The following is an 18364-nucleotide window of genomic DNA, read 5'->3' on the forward strand; positions in this document are numbered from 1 at the left end:
CTCAAATAATGTTTATCAAAGAAATTAACAAATGAATGGAGAGAAAGGACACACACACAAACACAAAAGGCACTGCAGGCTGGGGGCCTCTTTTTTTATGCTTTAAGAAGACCCGGAGGTAAGGACTACAGGATAATGCAAATCTGTAATAAAGCCAGAGCTGATTTTCACAGCCCTGATCCTTTTTTTAAAAAATTTTATTGAAGTATAGTTGATTTACAATGTTGTGTTAATTTCTGCTGTACAGCAAAATGACTCGGTTATACATATATATATTCTTTTTCAAATTCTTTTCCATTATAATTTATTACAGGATATTGAATATAGTTCCCTGTGCTACACAGTAGGACCTTGTTGTTTATCCATCCTATATATATTAGTTTGCATCTGCTAATCCCAAACTCCCAATCCTTCCTTCTCCCAGTGTCCTCTCCCTTGGCAACCACAAGTCTGTACTCTGTCTGTGAGTCCGTTTCTGTTTCGTAGATATGTTCATTTGCGTCATATTTTAGAGTCCAGGTATAAGAGATATCATATGGTATTTGTCTTTCTTTTTCTGACTTACTTGGCTTGGTATGATAATCTCTAGGTCCATCCATGTTTCTGCAAATACACAGCCCTGATCCTGATACAACAGGATGACATTGAAGCATGTTTGGTCACCTCTGTATAGGTGAATTTAGAGGGGTATAAATCATTAGGCTTCCGATTAGAATGGTAAAGAATTTAAAAATGGGAGCTAAGCTCATGTTCTTCCTAGATGCGGTACATGACTTACTAGAGACTGACGGGTACTTAGGAAATTTTGAGTTAAATAGGGACAAATGGTATTCACACTTTAAAGAGACATCTTAATTTCTTAACTCATACTTTAAAAAACATTGTAAATTATAATACTGTGTGACCATTTAAGATGATGTGATAGTAGACCAAAGACATGGAAATATATTTACTATCTGGTCAGTAGCAGAATTAGAAATTTGCATTCAAGTCAGATGCATATATAAAATTTGTTTTCTAAAACTGATCCTCATGGTTTTTCAACTGTTGATTACCAGAGAAAAGTTCAAACATGCCAATTGAAGGGTTTCTCTGTCTCTTTGAGTTTAAACAGTTTGTTTTGGGTTAAAATAGTCTCTTTCAGAACAGTGCCCACTCTTCTGAATCCTACCTCATCCACCCTCTCCTTTTCCTAGTGGTGTGTGTGTGCATAAGGGACTGAAGTTATATGACATTTGGGGGATGGGGGAGTGAGGCTCCCAGATCTGCATGTGGGTCCTTATTCTTGTTCACCTTATCCTTTATCCAACTTCTGTGCCTGCTGCTGGTGAACTTTTGACTAATCCACTTGGTTTGTTAAAGACCTGAGGTCCTGCTTTCAGACTCATTTCCATTTTGGCTCTCCTTAGGACTGTAGATCCTTAAGTCATGCTCATCCTCTCCTGGCCCCTGACTTAGGCTGGTGGTAGCCACTGTGGTAGGGGCACCTCATCCCTGAACATGGTGGCCCCGTGGCTGGCCCACTGACACTCAGTTCAGCTTTCATCAAATGCCCCGCAGAGAGGGTGTGCGTATGCTGTGGTTTGCCCAGTGGAGTTTACTCCCATTGGCCTGAGATTTATTAAAAGCCCTTCTCTCATTTTTTAAAGTGATCTTCTTTACAAAATAAATGATAGGGTCACCCTACTTATGCCGTGTTTGGGAGCTTCTGGATCTGGTTGTTAATAGAAGTTTGAGAAATTTAGACATTTTACTTCTTAGCAGGTCCTGACTTTCAAGAAAAACATCACTCAGGACTAAAAAATTTTATTGTTAGTCAGAAGTTAATCACCAGCACTTTATTTTTCTTCATATTCCTGGCAAAACAGTCCTATATCTTCCCAAGGCAAATGTAGATGCCTCTGATTTATTAGAACAAAGGTTATTTTAAAGAGTTAAGCGAAGAAAAGTGCAAAGATTAATATTTGAAAATATAATCTCACTTTAAGTAAGTAAAAAAAGGAACAGCATGTTATGAATTCTTTTGATAAAAATATATGTCTGTATGTATTGAAAAGAGACTGAAAGGATATTTACCATGTAACACAAAATATTTATTACTGGATGGTGGATTTATGGACTATTTGTCATTTTCTTTTTTCCTCTTTGCCACTTTTACATTTTCCATAATGAATGTGTATTATTTCAAGTAAAATTACTTGAAAACTTTGATATCACTTTCTACAGCTCTTCCCCTGAAGCAAACATTCTCTAAATGATCAGGATTTAAACAGAATACTTCATCTCTTTCAGAGTCTGAGTCATTCTTCATGGTTTATTATGAGTCTTTTTTAAATATCTTTTTAATTGCTAGTTTATGTTGGGTAAAAAGGATGATGCTATTCACATTCATTTGGTTTAACCACGCTTTCATTCTTGTCTATGTTCTATAATGGTAGATCCTATGCCATGGTTATTTTTAATCTAGTGCTACATTCTTATTCCTCAACATACACACATATCCACAAATGCTTTTGAATGTAGTAGTTTTGCGGGGCGGAGCACCTTATTTTCTATTTTTCAGGATGATGCAGGACATTCTACATCCTTTTGTCATGACTGTATTTTTCTTTCAATGCTATTCTCTTTAATGAAATCCCAACCAAATTCATTTTCTGAAAACCAGTGGTTATAAAATTGTGCCTTGACCTTTTCGTGAGGTTTTGCTCAATTTAACTGGTGGCCAAAATAAAACAGCTTTACTTGCAAGATAACCCTTGCTCTGCAAGGCAGAGTATTGTAGGACAGGCATTTCCTCATGTGGGTGCACTTGGGTTAGGAAAGATCATTGCTGTATACAAGTACCTCTGCCTGAGCCAACTCCCTATGTGTCCTTGAGACCATCTCTCTCCTGGGCAACAGGAGTCACCAGAGGCTTGTCATAATGCTACTGTAGTCTTCCTCACAGATAGTCACAAGTGCTTTTTCATCAGCTTTCTTTCTCTTACTGATGATCCTTTTCTAGGTAAGGATGTAAGGAGTGAAGGAGGAGGTAAGAAGAATGTGGGGCTTGGTGACATTTTGATAAGGAGAGTTTCAGTCTATGGACACAGGATACCCAGGCTCAGGGCTCAAGGTTTTCAATAGCACTAGAATTAGCACTGTCAGATAAACTTCTCTTAGTTGGCCTTGGAAGCCACCCCATCGGTACTATTTTGTGTGTGTACTGATCAGGCTTCTTTTGATTGCAGTTGACAGATACTCGGCTTGCACTAGCCTAAGGAAGCAAGAAAATGAATTAGTTCATGATATTCATGGAATGGTTGATCACTAGATAAGAAGGAGGGCACGGGTGCAGCTTGACCTCAGGAACAACAGGCATAAGGGATGCTAGTGCATCTGGGTCTTGCTTCATTTCTTCTCTCTCTTCCTCATTGTGTTTGCCTCATCTTATCATTGAAGACTATAGGAAACATGGCTGCTGTGGTTCAGGAATTTATAACTTACATCTTCATCCACCAAAAATGTTGTTTTTAAGGTATTTTCAGTTCTGAATTTAAAAATTCCAGGTCAGATGTCCATTTCTGGGCCAAGTATTTGTTTGGGGTCATCTGACTGGGCAAGGTTTGGTGGAAAATGACAGCTTTCCAATAGCCATGGGGCAAAATGGACATATCCAGGAGAAAGAAGGAGAGCTAGGCTGATAATCCTATAGACATCTACTATATCCCATCCTATCCTATAGATACCTGCTATATCCTATAAAGAGCTACTACAGTGTAGAATGAATTCCAATTTCCAAATACCCAATTTTATAGCAAAAGTTTAAAATACGGAGTTGAGGAGACGGGAGTTGAGGAGGCTTGCTGGGCAATTACTATGCACTGTGATACGTGCTAGGATTGGGGTAAGCAGAGCTCTCTGGGGACATCCAAGAGGAGCACACAGACTATTAGACCAGGAAAAGTTTTCTAGAGGAGGTTGTCCTAGCTCCTAGGATTCACATGAAGAACTAAAGATGGCACATTAGTTAGTTTTCAACTGAGGGCATTACTGTTCCTTCCCCCAGAGTGTTTGAAAATATGTGTGCATTTTTGATTGCACAATGACTGATAACTAGTGATGTCAAGTGTGTGATTGCAAGAATTGTGACTCCTATTCCTGGGGTGGCCACAGCATCTTAATAGCATTTATCCATCTATCTATATGATGCCCAAGTTACATATCCATAAACCTACAGTCATATGGGTAGGGACAACAGATATACGTTAGCTAGTTTGCATATGGCCATTCAGAGCAAGGGTGTGATCAGCAAAGTCTCTGAAAGATCTTCACAGAAAAGGAATTCCCTACTCGTATAAGAATCCTGAGCTTTCAGAGCTCATTGGCACCTGCTCTCTTTGTAGGGGTGCATGCCAACAAAGCAACCAAATTTTCATTGCAGGCAATCTAGAGGTTAAGATATTGTGGGCTTCTACCTAGACCTTAAAATAATAAGTATGTGTGTTGTATGAATTAGAAGAATTTCATCTAGATAAATTACATTTTACTTACGGGAATTTTTTGGTATTTTAAAACAATCCTGTAATAAATATAAATAGTTGGGAAAGACCACTTCAGCTTGGTTTACACTTATGTCAAAGTGAGTATAGTGAATGTAATGTGATTTATTATAGGTGTTATTGACGCCACCAATGCCTGTGTACCTCTGACAAGTGAGCAGCTCAAGGCAGTTCAAATGTCCTGCTAGACATTCAGGCACAGATAAGAAATTTCCTCCCACAGTAAAACCATCTGGACCTAGTACTGTTTCAGGTGGTAGCTCTTTTTTCCTTTGACAGCTTCTCTATTTCTTCTTTGGAAATTGTGTGTTTAGACTTTTTGTCTCTACTGAGAACAATTGTAAATTGTTTTTTTTAGAAAGTTGTGTGTGCTGTCTAGTTTTCCAAATATATTTACATCGAGTTATGGAAAGTAGTCTTTAATGATTTAAAATGTTTTCTTCTTTTGATGGTTATATCCTATTTTTATTAAGATATAGTTTACATTCTATACTATCACCCTTTTAAAGTGTATAATTCAAAGGCTTTTAGCATATTCATGGAGTTGTACATCCATCAACACAATTGATTTTAGAACAGTTTTATTAACCTTAAAAGAAATCCTCCTCCCTTTGCCCTCGAGCCCTAGACAACCACTAATCTACTTCCTGTCTCTACAGATTGGCCTATTCTGGACATTTCATGTGAATGGAGTCATATAATATATGTTCCTATGTATGGAATATTATTCTGTTTGTATCTCCCCCTGCCCTTTTCCTTGATTTTTTTAGATAGGCGTTTGTCTATTTTGCTTACTTATTCGTTTATTCTGTTTTCTAACTTATTTAATTTTGCTTTTATTTTGAATTATTCTATCATTCTGATTTCTTTTGGCTTACTTGTGCTTTTTAATATTTTTGAATTAGATATTTCACTTATTTATTTTCATTGTTTCTGTTCTATTGATATAAGTACTTAAAACTTGAATTTTTCTCTGGGTTCTACTTTAGCTATATCCTATGGATTCTTATAAGTGGTATTTCTATTTATTGGTATTTTTGAGAAATTCAACAATTTGTATTGATCTTTGATTAAAGAGTTGTTTGATAAAATGCTTACATATTTCCAGATTGAAGAAGGATCTCTTTTTAAATGTGTTATGAATTTCTAGTTTTATTGTATTACCATTTATATCTTTCAAACATATTGAAATATTTTTTCTTAATTTTTATGAAAGTTCCACGTGCACTTGAAGTTGTGTTCTTTAGGCAGGTCACCAAATATTGGTTTTACTCTTTCCACATGCAGACCAATTATGTTTACCCATTTACCCAAGGAAAATGACCCAAATTCTATCTAGTCATAGGTCAGAAGTCCAAGATCTCCATATGTTATGCTATTGTTTTTCTACCAAGTCTAGTGTGGCTCTACTTGGTTCAAAAATCTATAAAGCAGGAAATTTTTCTGCTTGGTCTTCATATAACCAATATAAAGTGGCGGGACAGAGACAAGGTAACTGTAATAAGCACTCCGATTCAGAAAGAGGAAGGATGGAAAGGGCAGTCATTTGTCTATGGTCCTTAAATCCTGTCAGGCAGACATTGTTAGGGAGTCCTACATTGGTGTCAGAAATGTTCTTTGCTTAGACCCTGATTCTGTTTTCTGGCAGCATACTTTTCCCATTGTTCTTCATGGCCCTTGGCTCTGCCCTGTGTATCATCTTTTCTTTTCCAATATTCTCTTTGACCACACCTGCAATGAATGTTGTAGAATATGCCCTTCTATGGGTTGTTTTGCTTTTTCAGTTCACCTTTTGTTCCCAGAAGTTTGGGGGCCAAAAGTTATTTTAAGTATTGAACAGTTAAAGGATTTTTAAATGCACACCCCTGGCTTACTTGGAAGTACAATTCTTTAAAGCTTAGGAAGTTTCTTACATGTTTGAATCCAGTTAGTTCCAGCTGCTGGTAACCTCATTCTCAATTCTTTCTAGACAAAGTGCTCAGACTTGCTATATTTCTTTACTTTTTATCCTTGTAATACCTTGACTGTCACTTTGATACTATTGTAGTTACAGAAATCAGAGACCCTGGGAATTTTTTTTTGACTCTCTCCTTAAGCATATGCTTGCTCCAATGCAACTTAACTCACTGGGAGGGTCTAACAATAGGATGAACTTTGCTGCCAGGCAAAGCTTTAATGGAATTTTGTCTTGAAAAAGTCTTTTTGAGATCTCTCTGTTTGAGATCTAAAAGTTGTTGGCCCTTTTAACATTTCAAGGCTCAAAATTTCTGGAATCTCTCATTTCCTTCTATCTTCTTGTAAACTAGACAATTTCCTGAATTTATCTCTCTCTCTTTTTAAAATACTTTGGCAAAACCAATTATCAGTAGCTATTTGCATGTAGAACTAACAACTGTCTTCCAGTCTTTTCCCAATCTCACTAGGTACCTGGTTTGACTCTTAACCTACTGAGGCTATCAAATGTTTGACCTCTCCAGCCTCTGATACCAGCTTCCTATTGTCTTTGCCTGGTCTTTAGCCAGTGCCATGTATTTTAGATTTTTGCTATAATAACACCTACCCCACTTCTGGTACTTATTTTTGTGTTAGAATAGGCTAGGCTTAATCTGTGTTAACAAACAGCTCCAAAAATCTCAGTGGCCTAACACATAAAGATTTGCTTCCTGCTCACACAGAGTCTGCTTTAGGTTTTTGGTGGAGGGTAGGCACTCCTCCACATAGATACTCTGGGATTCAGGTTGACTGAGGCTCCACCATCTAGAAAGTCATCAATTGCTCTGGCAGGGGAAAAAAAGAGTTGAGAATTACATAAGAGCTTTCACTGTCTTAGCCCAGAAATGACATATATCATTTCTGCTCATTTTTATTTTATTGGCCAGAGCTAGTCACATGGCTTCACTAAATGCAAGGGAGCTGGGAATTTAACCTCTTATATTCCCAGTAAAAAGGAGAAATTGTATTGGGAAGCATAATATCTATCACATATGGAAGACTTCCTTGTAAAACTCCCCTCCTAGGTTAGCTCCAGGGCTAGAATTCAGTCCCTCTAGCCCCTGAAGCCATTGCTCCTGTGCAACATTAGCAAATATCCCAAGGGCATCAGCAGAGTTGGCGTTTTAAAGTTCTATTTACCCCTTTGGTTACAGGCTTTCATCCAAAAATTGGCCTGGAAATTCCCCACTGGATTTTCAGCTCTTAAATACTTATAATGTGTCAAAATGTAAATATATATATATTCTAGCATTTTCCATTGTTTTCAGTGAAAGAGTTTATCTGCATAACTATGGGAATGTAGTTTGGCTGGTGCTCTGAGAGCTCCTGCTTCTGGGCAATCTCACTACTGAGATTTCTTCCTATATCCTCTTTCTTGTCTCTGCTTCTTCCACTTGTCTTCAGCTGGATTTTGGCTGCTTAAAGTAACACTTGCACATGATGTAATCTAGGGATTATACAATAACTTTGCTAAAAATTAGTTTTCTTTTAATTTTTCCATTTCCTTTGCTGCTTTTGAATGATTTCTAGGAAGAAATGGAAAAAGTGCTCATTTGTGTAGCTATGTTCATAATGGAAGACTGTTTTAACCATAGATACTATTTATGAAGAAAGGCTTTTTCATTTGTTTCTAGTGTGAATGAAATGAATTGCTTTGAAACTACAGAACCTTGTATTATCTACTCAGTATGCATTGCCCATGGATTCATGGAAATGTGCATTAAAATGGTCCTTAAGCTCACATAATATAATCATTTGATGTTATTCTAGAGTAATTAATTCAAATTATCTAAGCTGGTAATATTAAGACTATAGGGATAGGAGTTTATGCAGGTAATCAGGCATTTGTTTCTTGTTTTGCAGGGGCCAAATTGGTCTCCATGCCATTCATGCCAATATACTGTCAAGGTGTTCTTTGGATAACAGTAATTACTGTTATATAATACACTTTAAAAACTCGGTCTCTTTTTAGTCCTACTGTTCCACCACCCAGAGTGTCTATGCCCAGCCAATGTAAGCTGTTTCTGGAGCGGAGAGCAAAGGAACCATAAGAAGTTTCCTAGGATCTTAAGATAATTGAGATCCAATAATCAAAACATAGGGTAACAGAATGTCCCAATCCTGATTTGACCAGGACAATCCTGGTTTCACCACTCCCAGTGTACCTAGTACCTAATTCCCCTCTCACAGTGTCCCAGGTAGGATAATCAATTATAGTGTCACCCCATTTAATACATGTTCCTCCAGCTGTTTTCAAAGTCATGTGTTTGGCAGTTAATCATACTGACAACATTTATTTAACGTTTCAACTGTTAAGATAGACAGGCTCCCATGCTGTATTCCTCTTGTTTACTCCCAATATTCTCCATAGGGCTTCCTGTTTTTGAAGAGTTTCTTATGAAAAAAAATTCATAATAATGATAGGTCTTATTTACATGCCGTTCAATATATGTTGAGTGAAGAAAATAACTTCACTTACCTGTCTCGGTCGAATATTTTTCTTTTGAGTGCAGTTTAGGTTTCAAATTGTGTGATTTCATAGTTGTAGATGCACAGATTGCATACAGCATGAGACACATTGAAAAACAGTGTCCCTCTTCATAAGTCTGAAATGTCACCATTTCTCCCAAAGACGTAAGATTTTCTTTATGACTCTTGCAAATACACCCGAAAGTCTTCATTTGTCAGTTTGATAAATGTGCCGCCAAATAGCACTATCTTGGCATATAAATCATTTGCCTGTGAAATTTTTAAAGAGGATTGTCAAATATTTCTTTGTAGTCTTTGATTCTATTGGTTTTAATGCTTCTAATGTGTCAGGAAATATAGCTGACTCTCTGGGGTAATTTTCTCTTAAAGTCCTAGATAGCAGACGATTATAAAACCTAATGGAAAAGGTATCTTTCTCTTCTCATTTGGCTTAGATTTACATCAGAAAATAACAATAGCTGACACAGTAGTTTTGAACTACATTAATAATTCTAAAATTTAATATATTCTGTCATCTGGAGTCTTAACTAAACATAATTTTTTTTTTTTTTTTTTTGCGGTACGCGTGCTTCTGACTGTTGTGGCCTCTCCTGTTGCGGAGCACAGGCTCCGGACGCACAGGCTCAGCCACCATGGCTCACGGGCCCAGCCGCTCCGCGGCATGTGGGATCTTCCCAGACCGGGACACAAACCCGTGTCCCCTGCATCAGCAGGCAGACTCTGAACCGCTGCGCCACCAGGGAAGCCCAACTAAACATAATTTTACCATCTTTGAAATTCACAAAGAAAATGTGTCTCTTGTCAAGTAACCAGAAACCAGAATTCAGCTCGATTTTCATTGTTCACATATCAGATATTGCTTGGATCCACACCCCCTTTGCAATCAGTGTCATGCATATGTATGCTGAGAGTTTTCCCATTCAGCAAGCAGATTTATAATTCCTCTAGAGACAAGTTTTTGTTGCAAAGAACTAGCATCTCTATATGCATAATCACTCCTTTTTCATGTGTGCTTTTGTAGAGTACGCTGGGATGCTCTTTATTTTTATGGACACATTTGAAAGCCATTGCTTTCAGCATTTATATTAAGGTGACAGTAACAAAACGTAAGAAATTCAATCAAGCAATCATTTAAGATTTAATGAGCATTTACAACGTGTTAGTCTTTGTTAGGCACTGAGATCACAAAGATGAGTAAAAAGTGATCCCTGTGTCTAAACATTCTTAGTCTAATGAAAAGGAAGATTCACTAATGGACAATTATTTTAAAATGTGAAAGGTGGAGAAGTGATAAAGATAATGGTTTCTTTGCAAATCCCCACTTTGCTTCCCCCACTTAGTCTTGGGACCACAGAAACTGTAGAGAGTAGCTTGGTCTCCTCTTCTGCAAGGATAACCCTGTCGTCTAACCGCACCTGTCCTCCTCTGGGAACTGGACCACGATGGCTTGGGGCAGCCTGAGGGGAGCTGCAGATCCCTATCTGAGTATGCTCTGGAGTTGTTTGTTTAGTCCTGCAACTCACTTAAGGATTTATATGTGTTCAGTCAAGGGGAACTTACAGATTTGATTTGATGTGAAATCATCCAACTCTTATGGTAGGAAACTCAAGCTCCCAAAGGACCCCAGATCCAGATCCAGAAAGTGCTTTTCACAAGGCTTTACGTGGGACTATGTTAGGCTGGAGGAGACAGGAAATTCAGGATCTAGAGTGTTCAGGTGATTGTAGGATGGGTGGTGGGGAGTTGTCTAGAATGGGACCTGCCCATGCTATCTTTGCCCTACTAGATTCTATTGACCTTAATCCTCTCTGAATCAGTCCAAGTGGCATTTTTGACAGCAGGGTCCTGGTTCCAAGCTCCTTTTTATACAATTGTCAGGTCTGATCCTGTCCTGTCAGCCTTTGCCCCATTTGTAATTCTATTCATATTCATACTATTTCTCCCACAGTAGAGTAGAGAAAGCAAATTTCCTTTCTTGTAATTAAGGATGTCTTACGTAAAGATTTCTCGTATAAAGAAATAGCCACAGCATTTAGCTTTGGGCTTGATAGAGCAAAGTCCTCAGCAGAAGCAAGGCTGATTGTCAAGGAAGATTCTGGCCCTGCTGGTAGGAGGCCCTGGAGGCTCTCCTCCCAGCAAGAATGTCAGCCTGTGTCTGCACACCTGACATCAAAAACACAGCTCTCCCTTCAGTTAGTAGCACAGAATACCTATATTCAAGCTGCTTTAGCCTTGAACTGACTGCTGCTGTCAAATTCATATCTGGGGAAAATTAATATCTGCAGATCCAGTCTGTAGACTAGACCAGTGCTGGTCAATAATGACCTTTTTTACTAATCCAAAGTGATGTACAAACTGTAAAGACAGCGTAGCAATGTAGCAAGGTTTTCATATAGCTAAATTTATTCAGCTTAAAAGACTCTAAGATTGTTTTTACTTATCTTTGGTGTTAAAAGTCTCCTTATTAAAGGTGATAGATGGTTATTTTATTTTTAATGTTCCTGTCAAGACAAAATGTTGGCAATTTTAGGTTGGTTTTACAAATTTCAGTGTAAAGTTTTGCTACTCCATGAAATGCTAAGGTTTGGGGACCACTGATCTAAGAATCTGGTACACAGTCATTCTCTAGAGCTTTCTCAACCTTGGTACTTTTGACATTTTGGATCAGATATTTCTTTGTTGTGGTGGGCTGTCCTGTGCACTGTAGGATGTTCAGCAGCATTGCTGGCCTCCACCCACTAGATGCCAGCAACAACCCACCCCACCCAGATGCAACAACTAAAAATGTCTCCAGACACTGGCAAACTCTCAGGGTGGATTGTAATGGTATATAGGTGGGGTCTGTTATCAATAAGTTTGAAAGTTACTGTTCTAGAGACATTGTAAATTTTATATTATTATATTCATTATTTTCCCGTAAAGAATTTTTATTGCAGTAAATGAGAAGTCATGGCAACCATAAATAAATGCAGGTAGCAAGGCAAACAAGGCTATATAAAGTGTATGTGTATATATATATATAAAAATAACACCTAGATTATTTTTATTTTTATGTGTATATATATATATATATATATATATATATATATATATTTGTCTTACAAAGATGCTATAAAACTTAATTGGTATTGACAAAGTATTTAAGAATACCCCACAAAGCATATTTTAGATAGACACAATATTATTACATATAATAATATTTGCATTTTTATGTCACTTTTCACTTGAGACTCTCAATCAATTGATTTGTCCTCAGTGTATGATTCTCAATTCATCTCGGGGAAACTGAGGCACAAGCCAATGTTCAATTGACATAATAAAGTCAGGGAATAATTAGGCCTCCCGTTTCCTTTATAATATGCGAATCATTTTTACTGTTATTATATGTAGCAAATACATATTTAGGATATAGTAAATATATATTTTAACATTTTTTATATATTTTATAATTTTTTAAACATGTATGTTTATTTTTGCTAGGCTGGCAGCCTCTGTGAAGTAGGGACAGGTCTTCAGCTGTGTATCTCTCAGAGCCTGCAGGCTGTGGGCACATCATTTGTGGGCAGCTAGCAGGCATTAGGGAATGCCAACTGCATTAGCTCAGTCCTCCAAAGTTTCATTATAGATTCATGTTTTAATGCTGGGCTTTTGGCTGTTATCTGAGATTGCGGTGAGAAAAGGAACATAACTGAATTTTTTGTAATAATCTAGTTATAATACAACTTAAAATACATGATGGTATAATCAGGCTGCATTCTGACTTTCATGGACACTAATTATCTTTGCCTCCAATTCCTCCAATAAAAAAAAGTTTAAAATGATAGTTTATGACTGCTTTGGTATAAAGATGGATATAATTCAAACTGGATTATATTCTTTTTTTTCTGATTTAAAAATGATTAAAACACTCTCCTGGGCCCCTAAAAGTATCACAAGCCCTGGGCACTGTGCCTACAGTGCCTAAAAAAGAGGTGGGGGAGTAGCATGGACATATATACACTACCAAATGTAAAATAGATAGCTAGTGGGAAGCAGCCGCATAGCACAGGGAGATCAGCTTGGTGCTTTGTGACCACCTAGAGGGGTGGGATAGGGAGGGTGGGAGGGAGACTCAAGAGAGAGGAGATATGGAGATATATGTATATGTACAGCTGATTCACTTTGTTATACAGCAGAAACTAACACACCACTGTAAAGCAATTATACTCCAATAAAGATGTTTAAAAAAAAAAAAAAAGAGGTGGGCCCTGGAAATAATACATTGAAATGTTAACTGGTGCTTTGCCCCTTCATTCCTATGCTCCTAGGGAGGTGTTCTGGTTTTATTACCTCAGGGAAGAATGACCCAGCAGGCAGCAAAAGAGCCAAATTCTTGGCTTTGGAGTTCAAAAGCTTAGGTTTTAGGATTACACCATAGATTTGGAAGAACAGATGAAGAGCTGGGCTGCCCTCTCCCACAGTAGATGAAGAGTTCATGGACTGAAGATGGAGGAGGCCAGAGAAGTTGAGAGCATGTGGATTTGTCTGGTATTTAAGAATACCCAACAAAGCATATTTTAGATAGACACAATAATATTACACATATGTCTTATTTTAGACATGTCTTATTTTAGAATTTATTCCGAAAATAGCTACTTCGGTTGTGGGCCACTTCATCTCCTTTTTCCTTTCCTATCCCCAAATCCCTCCTTTATTATTATCCAACCACCCTTTCAGTCAAGACGTTCAGAATATTTTTTTACTCTTTCTTCTACATGTTTTAAGAACTGTTTTTCCTTTAGACCCTCTTTCGGAGCAGGAAGCACTGTTATAAATCCATATGAGTAAATATTTTGCTCTCGTTTTGAAAAAAAATTGTAATTAAAATTCATGGTAGAAAAATTTCTAAAGTGGTAAGTTGCCTTTCTAATATACTACATGTCTTATTTTAGAATTTATTTCAGTAACTAATCTACATTATTAAATAAGATTCACTTCATTGAAGTCACTGAATAATTACTGTGTTGGATAAGTATTGTTTTCGTGATACTATTAGTTTTATCACATGTGCTAAATTGTTTTTAGGAAGTAGCCTCAGCATTACTTGAAAAGAGATGGGAAATACATGTCCCAAATCCAGTAAATTTATTATTAGAACAAGGTCACAAATACAGTAAATTTTCATTGCATAATTTTTACAATGTTCAAATGCAATACCTGATAAATAAGCTTTATCCCTTAACAGATTCTCATTTTTTTCTTAAGGCACTGTGACAGAGAAACTTATCCCAAAGATTATGATATAGAGGGTCCTGAAGAAGTGAAAAAACTGTGTAATTCAACATATTGGCGACTTGGAACCAACGAACCCCCAGTAAGTAGTAGCTACTAATTTCTTTAAGTCCGGAATATTCCTCCTAGTAAAACATGAAAAAGTAGAGGGAGGAGCACTTTGTCAGTGCTCCTCATAGCTGTGTTAGTAACTTAGGCAGGTGACCTAGCCACTGTGTGCTTCAGTGACCTTACCTGTAAAATGGGTACACTTCATAAGGTTATTGGAAAATTAAGTAAAATAAAGCAAAAAAGTGCTTAACTCAATGCCTGGCACATAGAAAGTACTCAAGAAATTATTATTATTGCTATGATGCTGTTGCTGCAGCTGCAACATCTTGCTAGATGTCTCCTCTAACCTTCACCATCACCCTGTGAAGTAGGTATTATTATCTCTATTTTACAACTGGGGAGAATCTCCTAGAGGTTAAGTGATTTACTCAAAGTCACCCAGCCAGGGAGTGGAAGAGTGAGAATCTGAACCCATCTCTTTGGGTTTCAGGTCTTTTGTACTTGTCTTAAGGGGATGGAATTGTGAGTAATTTAAACATGCTGTTATTATTCTCATAACATTTGTACAGCTAAGTTACAAAAGGAGTATCCATTGCATAGATACTTCCTATTTGAATTGCTGTGGGTTACTCCTTGGCTATTGAGGTGTCTGCTCAATCAGTGTGCAGGAACTCAACTCCCTAAAGAGTCTCAAATTGTGTCCTACAATGTCAAGAGTTTTGGGACTAGTTGAAGATTCAATTCAACCTTATAGGATGGCCTGGGGGCCTGAAGAGCTGATAATTTGACAAAGATGGATGTGAATGTGTTGAGAAGACTGTGTTTGTATATCATATTCTGCCCCCAAAAGGCTGGGCTACTTTGAAAAAGGGTAAGCCTAGGAAGATCCATAATTCTACTTTGGGAATAGTTCTAGAAAATTCTGTGTTCTCCAGGGTGATGGGAATGAATTAGCTTAGCAGAGCCCATGCTGTTTCCTCCCTTCCTGTTATAGTTTACCATAGACAGAGAACAATAAGGATAGCCTGAAAAATGGGAATATATTATAAAAATACGGCTGCCTGGATGTGGGACGAGGACACTTACAGGAACCAAGATGGCTCTAAAGCAAGGCATTCTCTCTGTCTCTCTCTCTTCTCTCTATCTGACACACACACAGTCTCTCTTGGCGTCTCTGTTTCTCTCTGCTCTGTTCTCCTCTTGTCCCACAGCTTAAATCTCAGGGGCATTCTGATGGTTTCCTCAGTTTCAACCCTGCCCTGTTGCCTTTGCACCAGGCTGCCTAATTGGTCATTAGCCAGCACATTGATGGAGCTCTAGAGGCCAATGCCCAACTCAGAAAATAACCACTCTGCCCTGCTCTCCCAAACCCAGCTTACCCTTGCTTTCTTGAGCATGGTGAGGACAAGAACAAGTTGGGCAAGGCAGGCATTGCCTGGCATGCACTTAGCATCTTTGACTCTTAAAAACATTTATTTTTGATAAGTGAAAATCTTCTTGGTCTCTGGATTGTGGGAGGAAGTGAGATGAAGTGAAATATGAGGTGTAGGAACCTCAAATATTCATTCGTTATATTCCATGCATTGTAACAGTTAAGCCTTAGTTTAATAGAGGATGTACAAATAATATTCACCTTCTTTATGACTTTCGTTCATAGTCATTGAAACCTTGTCGTTCCTCTACCAGGTTTACAGTGTGTATTAGATAGGAATGTTACTGAACCAAACTTGGGTCTGCTTCCCAACATTCAGCAAAGCCAAAATTCAGTTTGAAAATAGAGACAGGATTTTGAAAAAGGTGTGCTGTAAGTCTCATCTGCAAACCCCCTTGGGTTCCTCGTGAAGTTATAGATAAGAGGCTCTGGTGATCTGTCTGAAGCAGCAGAGCAGAAAGAGAGGAACTAGCTACATATACATGAGTGGTGGGGCAAGGATAAGTGAGTATTCAGGCCCAGATGTGGCTTTGGGGGATCAGATATGGGCCATGTAAAAGAGAAAAATGACAGAGAGCCATTTTAGAGCCTGCCCAAGAGCACCTCATGTAGGGATCGAAGAGGGATCGACTGTATTCCTATGGGCTAAGACAGGACATTTAAGTGCAGAAATTGGCATCCTGCATCACAGAACATACCATTGAATGTTCCCAGAAAGGCTCTCAGCTTCTATTAGAACACCCTAAGAAAGTCAGCTTTGAACGTCCTTCAGTGCCAGACAGGGTCAGACACAGACTCGTCCAGAGGAAACCAAAACAAGATTACATGTCCACTTTTCCTGCATTTGCTTCTGTCCTTCCTCATGTCCCCTCACCCTCATCTTAAACGCTCAAGGAGCCAGAATGAGTTGGTGTATAAGGAAGAAGTCCAAGAGGGACAACTGAGAAGAAGCCAACTGAAGCAGACCAGACTAAAACATGCCCAAGGTGGAGGAATGAGAATCTTTCATTTTAAATGAAGTTTTGGCTAGTACATGGGACTGGGCATTTTACTTACCTCAAAAAGGCTCTTCTTGAGACAGAAGTAGCAAGAAGGTTTTTATCAATATATTATCTGAGAGTGACCAGAAAAGTCCTGGAGCCTGTCCTATATTTCATCAAAGAGCATAGAAAAGAATAAGTCCCTCCAAGTAACTATGAATGGGCAGCGATGGAAGAAGAATAAATTTGTTTTCTAATTGTACCTACTTACAAGTCCCACTTGTTCAATGAGCCAGTTGCCCATTTGTGTGTAAAATAGAAGTCTGTTCACATCTCTCTATCCCCTTTCCTTTACTTTAGTTTCCTTCATGATACTTCAATGACTGGACATACTTAAGACTTTTTAGTTGTTAATTGTCTTTCTCCCCCTACTAGAATACAAGCTTCATGAGAGAAGGGACTTTGGTCTGTTTTGTTCTCTGCTGTATCTCCCGTTCCCAGAATGGTGTCTGACACATAGTTGGTGCTCAATAAATATTTGTGGAAGGAAGAAGGGAAAGAAGACTGTATTTAACAAACATGTATTGAGGTCCTGTTATTTTGTTAAGTGCTGGGATAAGAAATGTATGCCAAGTTACCATGCTGAGTGCTGGGGTAAGAAACATAATTCAAAGCAAGGTCGCTGTACATCAGGAATTCACAGGCTTATGTGGTTAATGGGTACCTACAACCACAGTGGCAGTGTGCATGATGGATGATGTGATACGGAGAAATAAGGATGCTGTGAGGGGCACTTGAACTGAAATGGATTGATGGGAGGGTCAAGGATGACTTCCTAGGGAATTCCCTGGCGGTCCAGTGGTTAAGACTCTGTGCTTTCACTGCCGAGGACCTGGGTTCACTCCCTGGTTGAGGAACTAAGATCCCACAAGCTGAGCGGTGGTACAGCCAGAAAAAAAAAGAAGATGGCTTCCTAGTGGAGGTGACCACCGTGAAGCTCCTGAGGTGAATGCTTAAAGGAACCATCTGTTGGTGGAATCTGGAAACATACTACCTAATTTTCAGTAGTGGCATAATCGAATTCCTACTCCAGTGGCCTCTCTGGCTTCAGGAGGCTGAGTGGGGCCATGGATTCACAGCAGAGCAGTAATTTAATTCAAGCCACTGGAGTTTCTCTGATTGTCTTATTAGTCCAAGTGATTATAGGAAATAGTGTTTTAAATTCCAATATTTTGTTTCGGTATTTTATTTGGACTTTATTGAGGTACTACTTAGCTATAACAGAGTGAGTCCCATGCAAAATAAATGATCAAGAGTACTTCTATCATTGTTTCTTCATTTGTAAAGTTCCTCACCCAAGGACCCTCACGGCACTACCAAAGGCCCTGTCACAATGACTTACGTAAGACCACTTCTGAGGAAGTGCTGCATGTTGAATCCCATAAACTCAGAAGGACTAAATACAGGGCAGATTTGATGCTGTGTCATAGAAGGTGAGAAATTTTAGATATAAAGGAACAAAGAGGAACTTGAGAAATTTCATTAAACAGATTCTTCTTATACAGCTAATGGATCAATGCCAAGGCATTTTTGGAACTAACAGGACA

At 38.2% G+C, this 18364-nt stretch overlaps 1 protein-coding gene across 5 annotated transcripts in view; it reads left to right on the top strand.

Annotated features, from left to right (window-relative positions):
* CFAP95 (cilia and flagella associated protein 95) overlaps positions 1-18364 on the top strand; it is a gene marked incomplete at its 5' end in the record, with an annotated part of 122322 nt that overhangs the window by 45844 nt on the left and 58114 nt on the right. For all 5 annotated transcript variants that reach the window (XM_079926673.1, XM_079926675.1, XM_079926672.1 and 2 more), the window contains one exon: positions 14268-14376. In XM_079926673.1, the coding sequence (XP_079782799.1) occupies positions 14268-14376 (109 nt within the window). The remainder of the gene's footprint in view (positions 1-14267; positions 14377-18364) is intronic.

This window comes from Stenella coeruleoalba, assembly GCF_951394435.1.
Source record: "Stenella coeruleoalba genome assembly, chromosome: 7".
In the NCBI taxonomy this organism is placed as follows: Eukaryota; Metazoa; Chordata; class Mammalia; order Artiodactyla; family Delphinidae; genus Stenella; species Stenella coeruleoalba.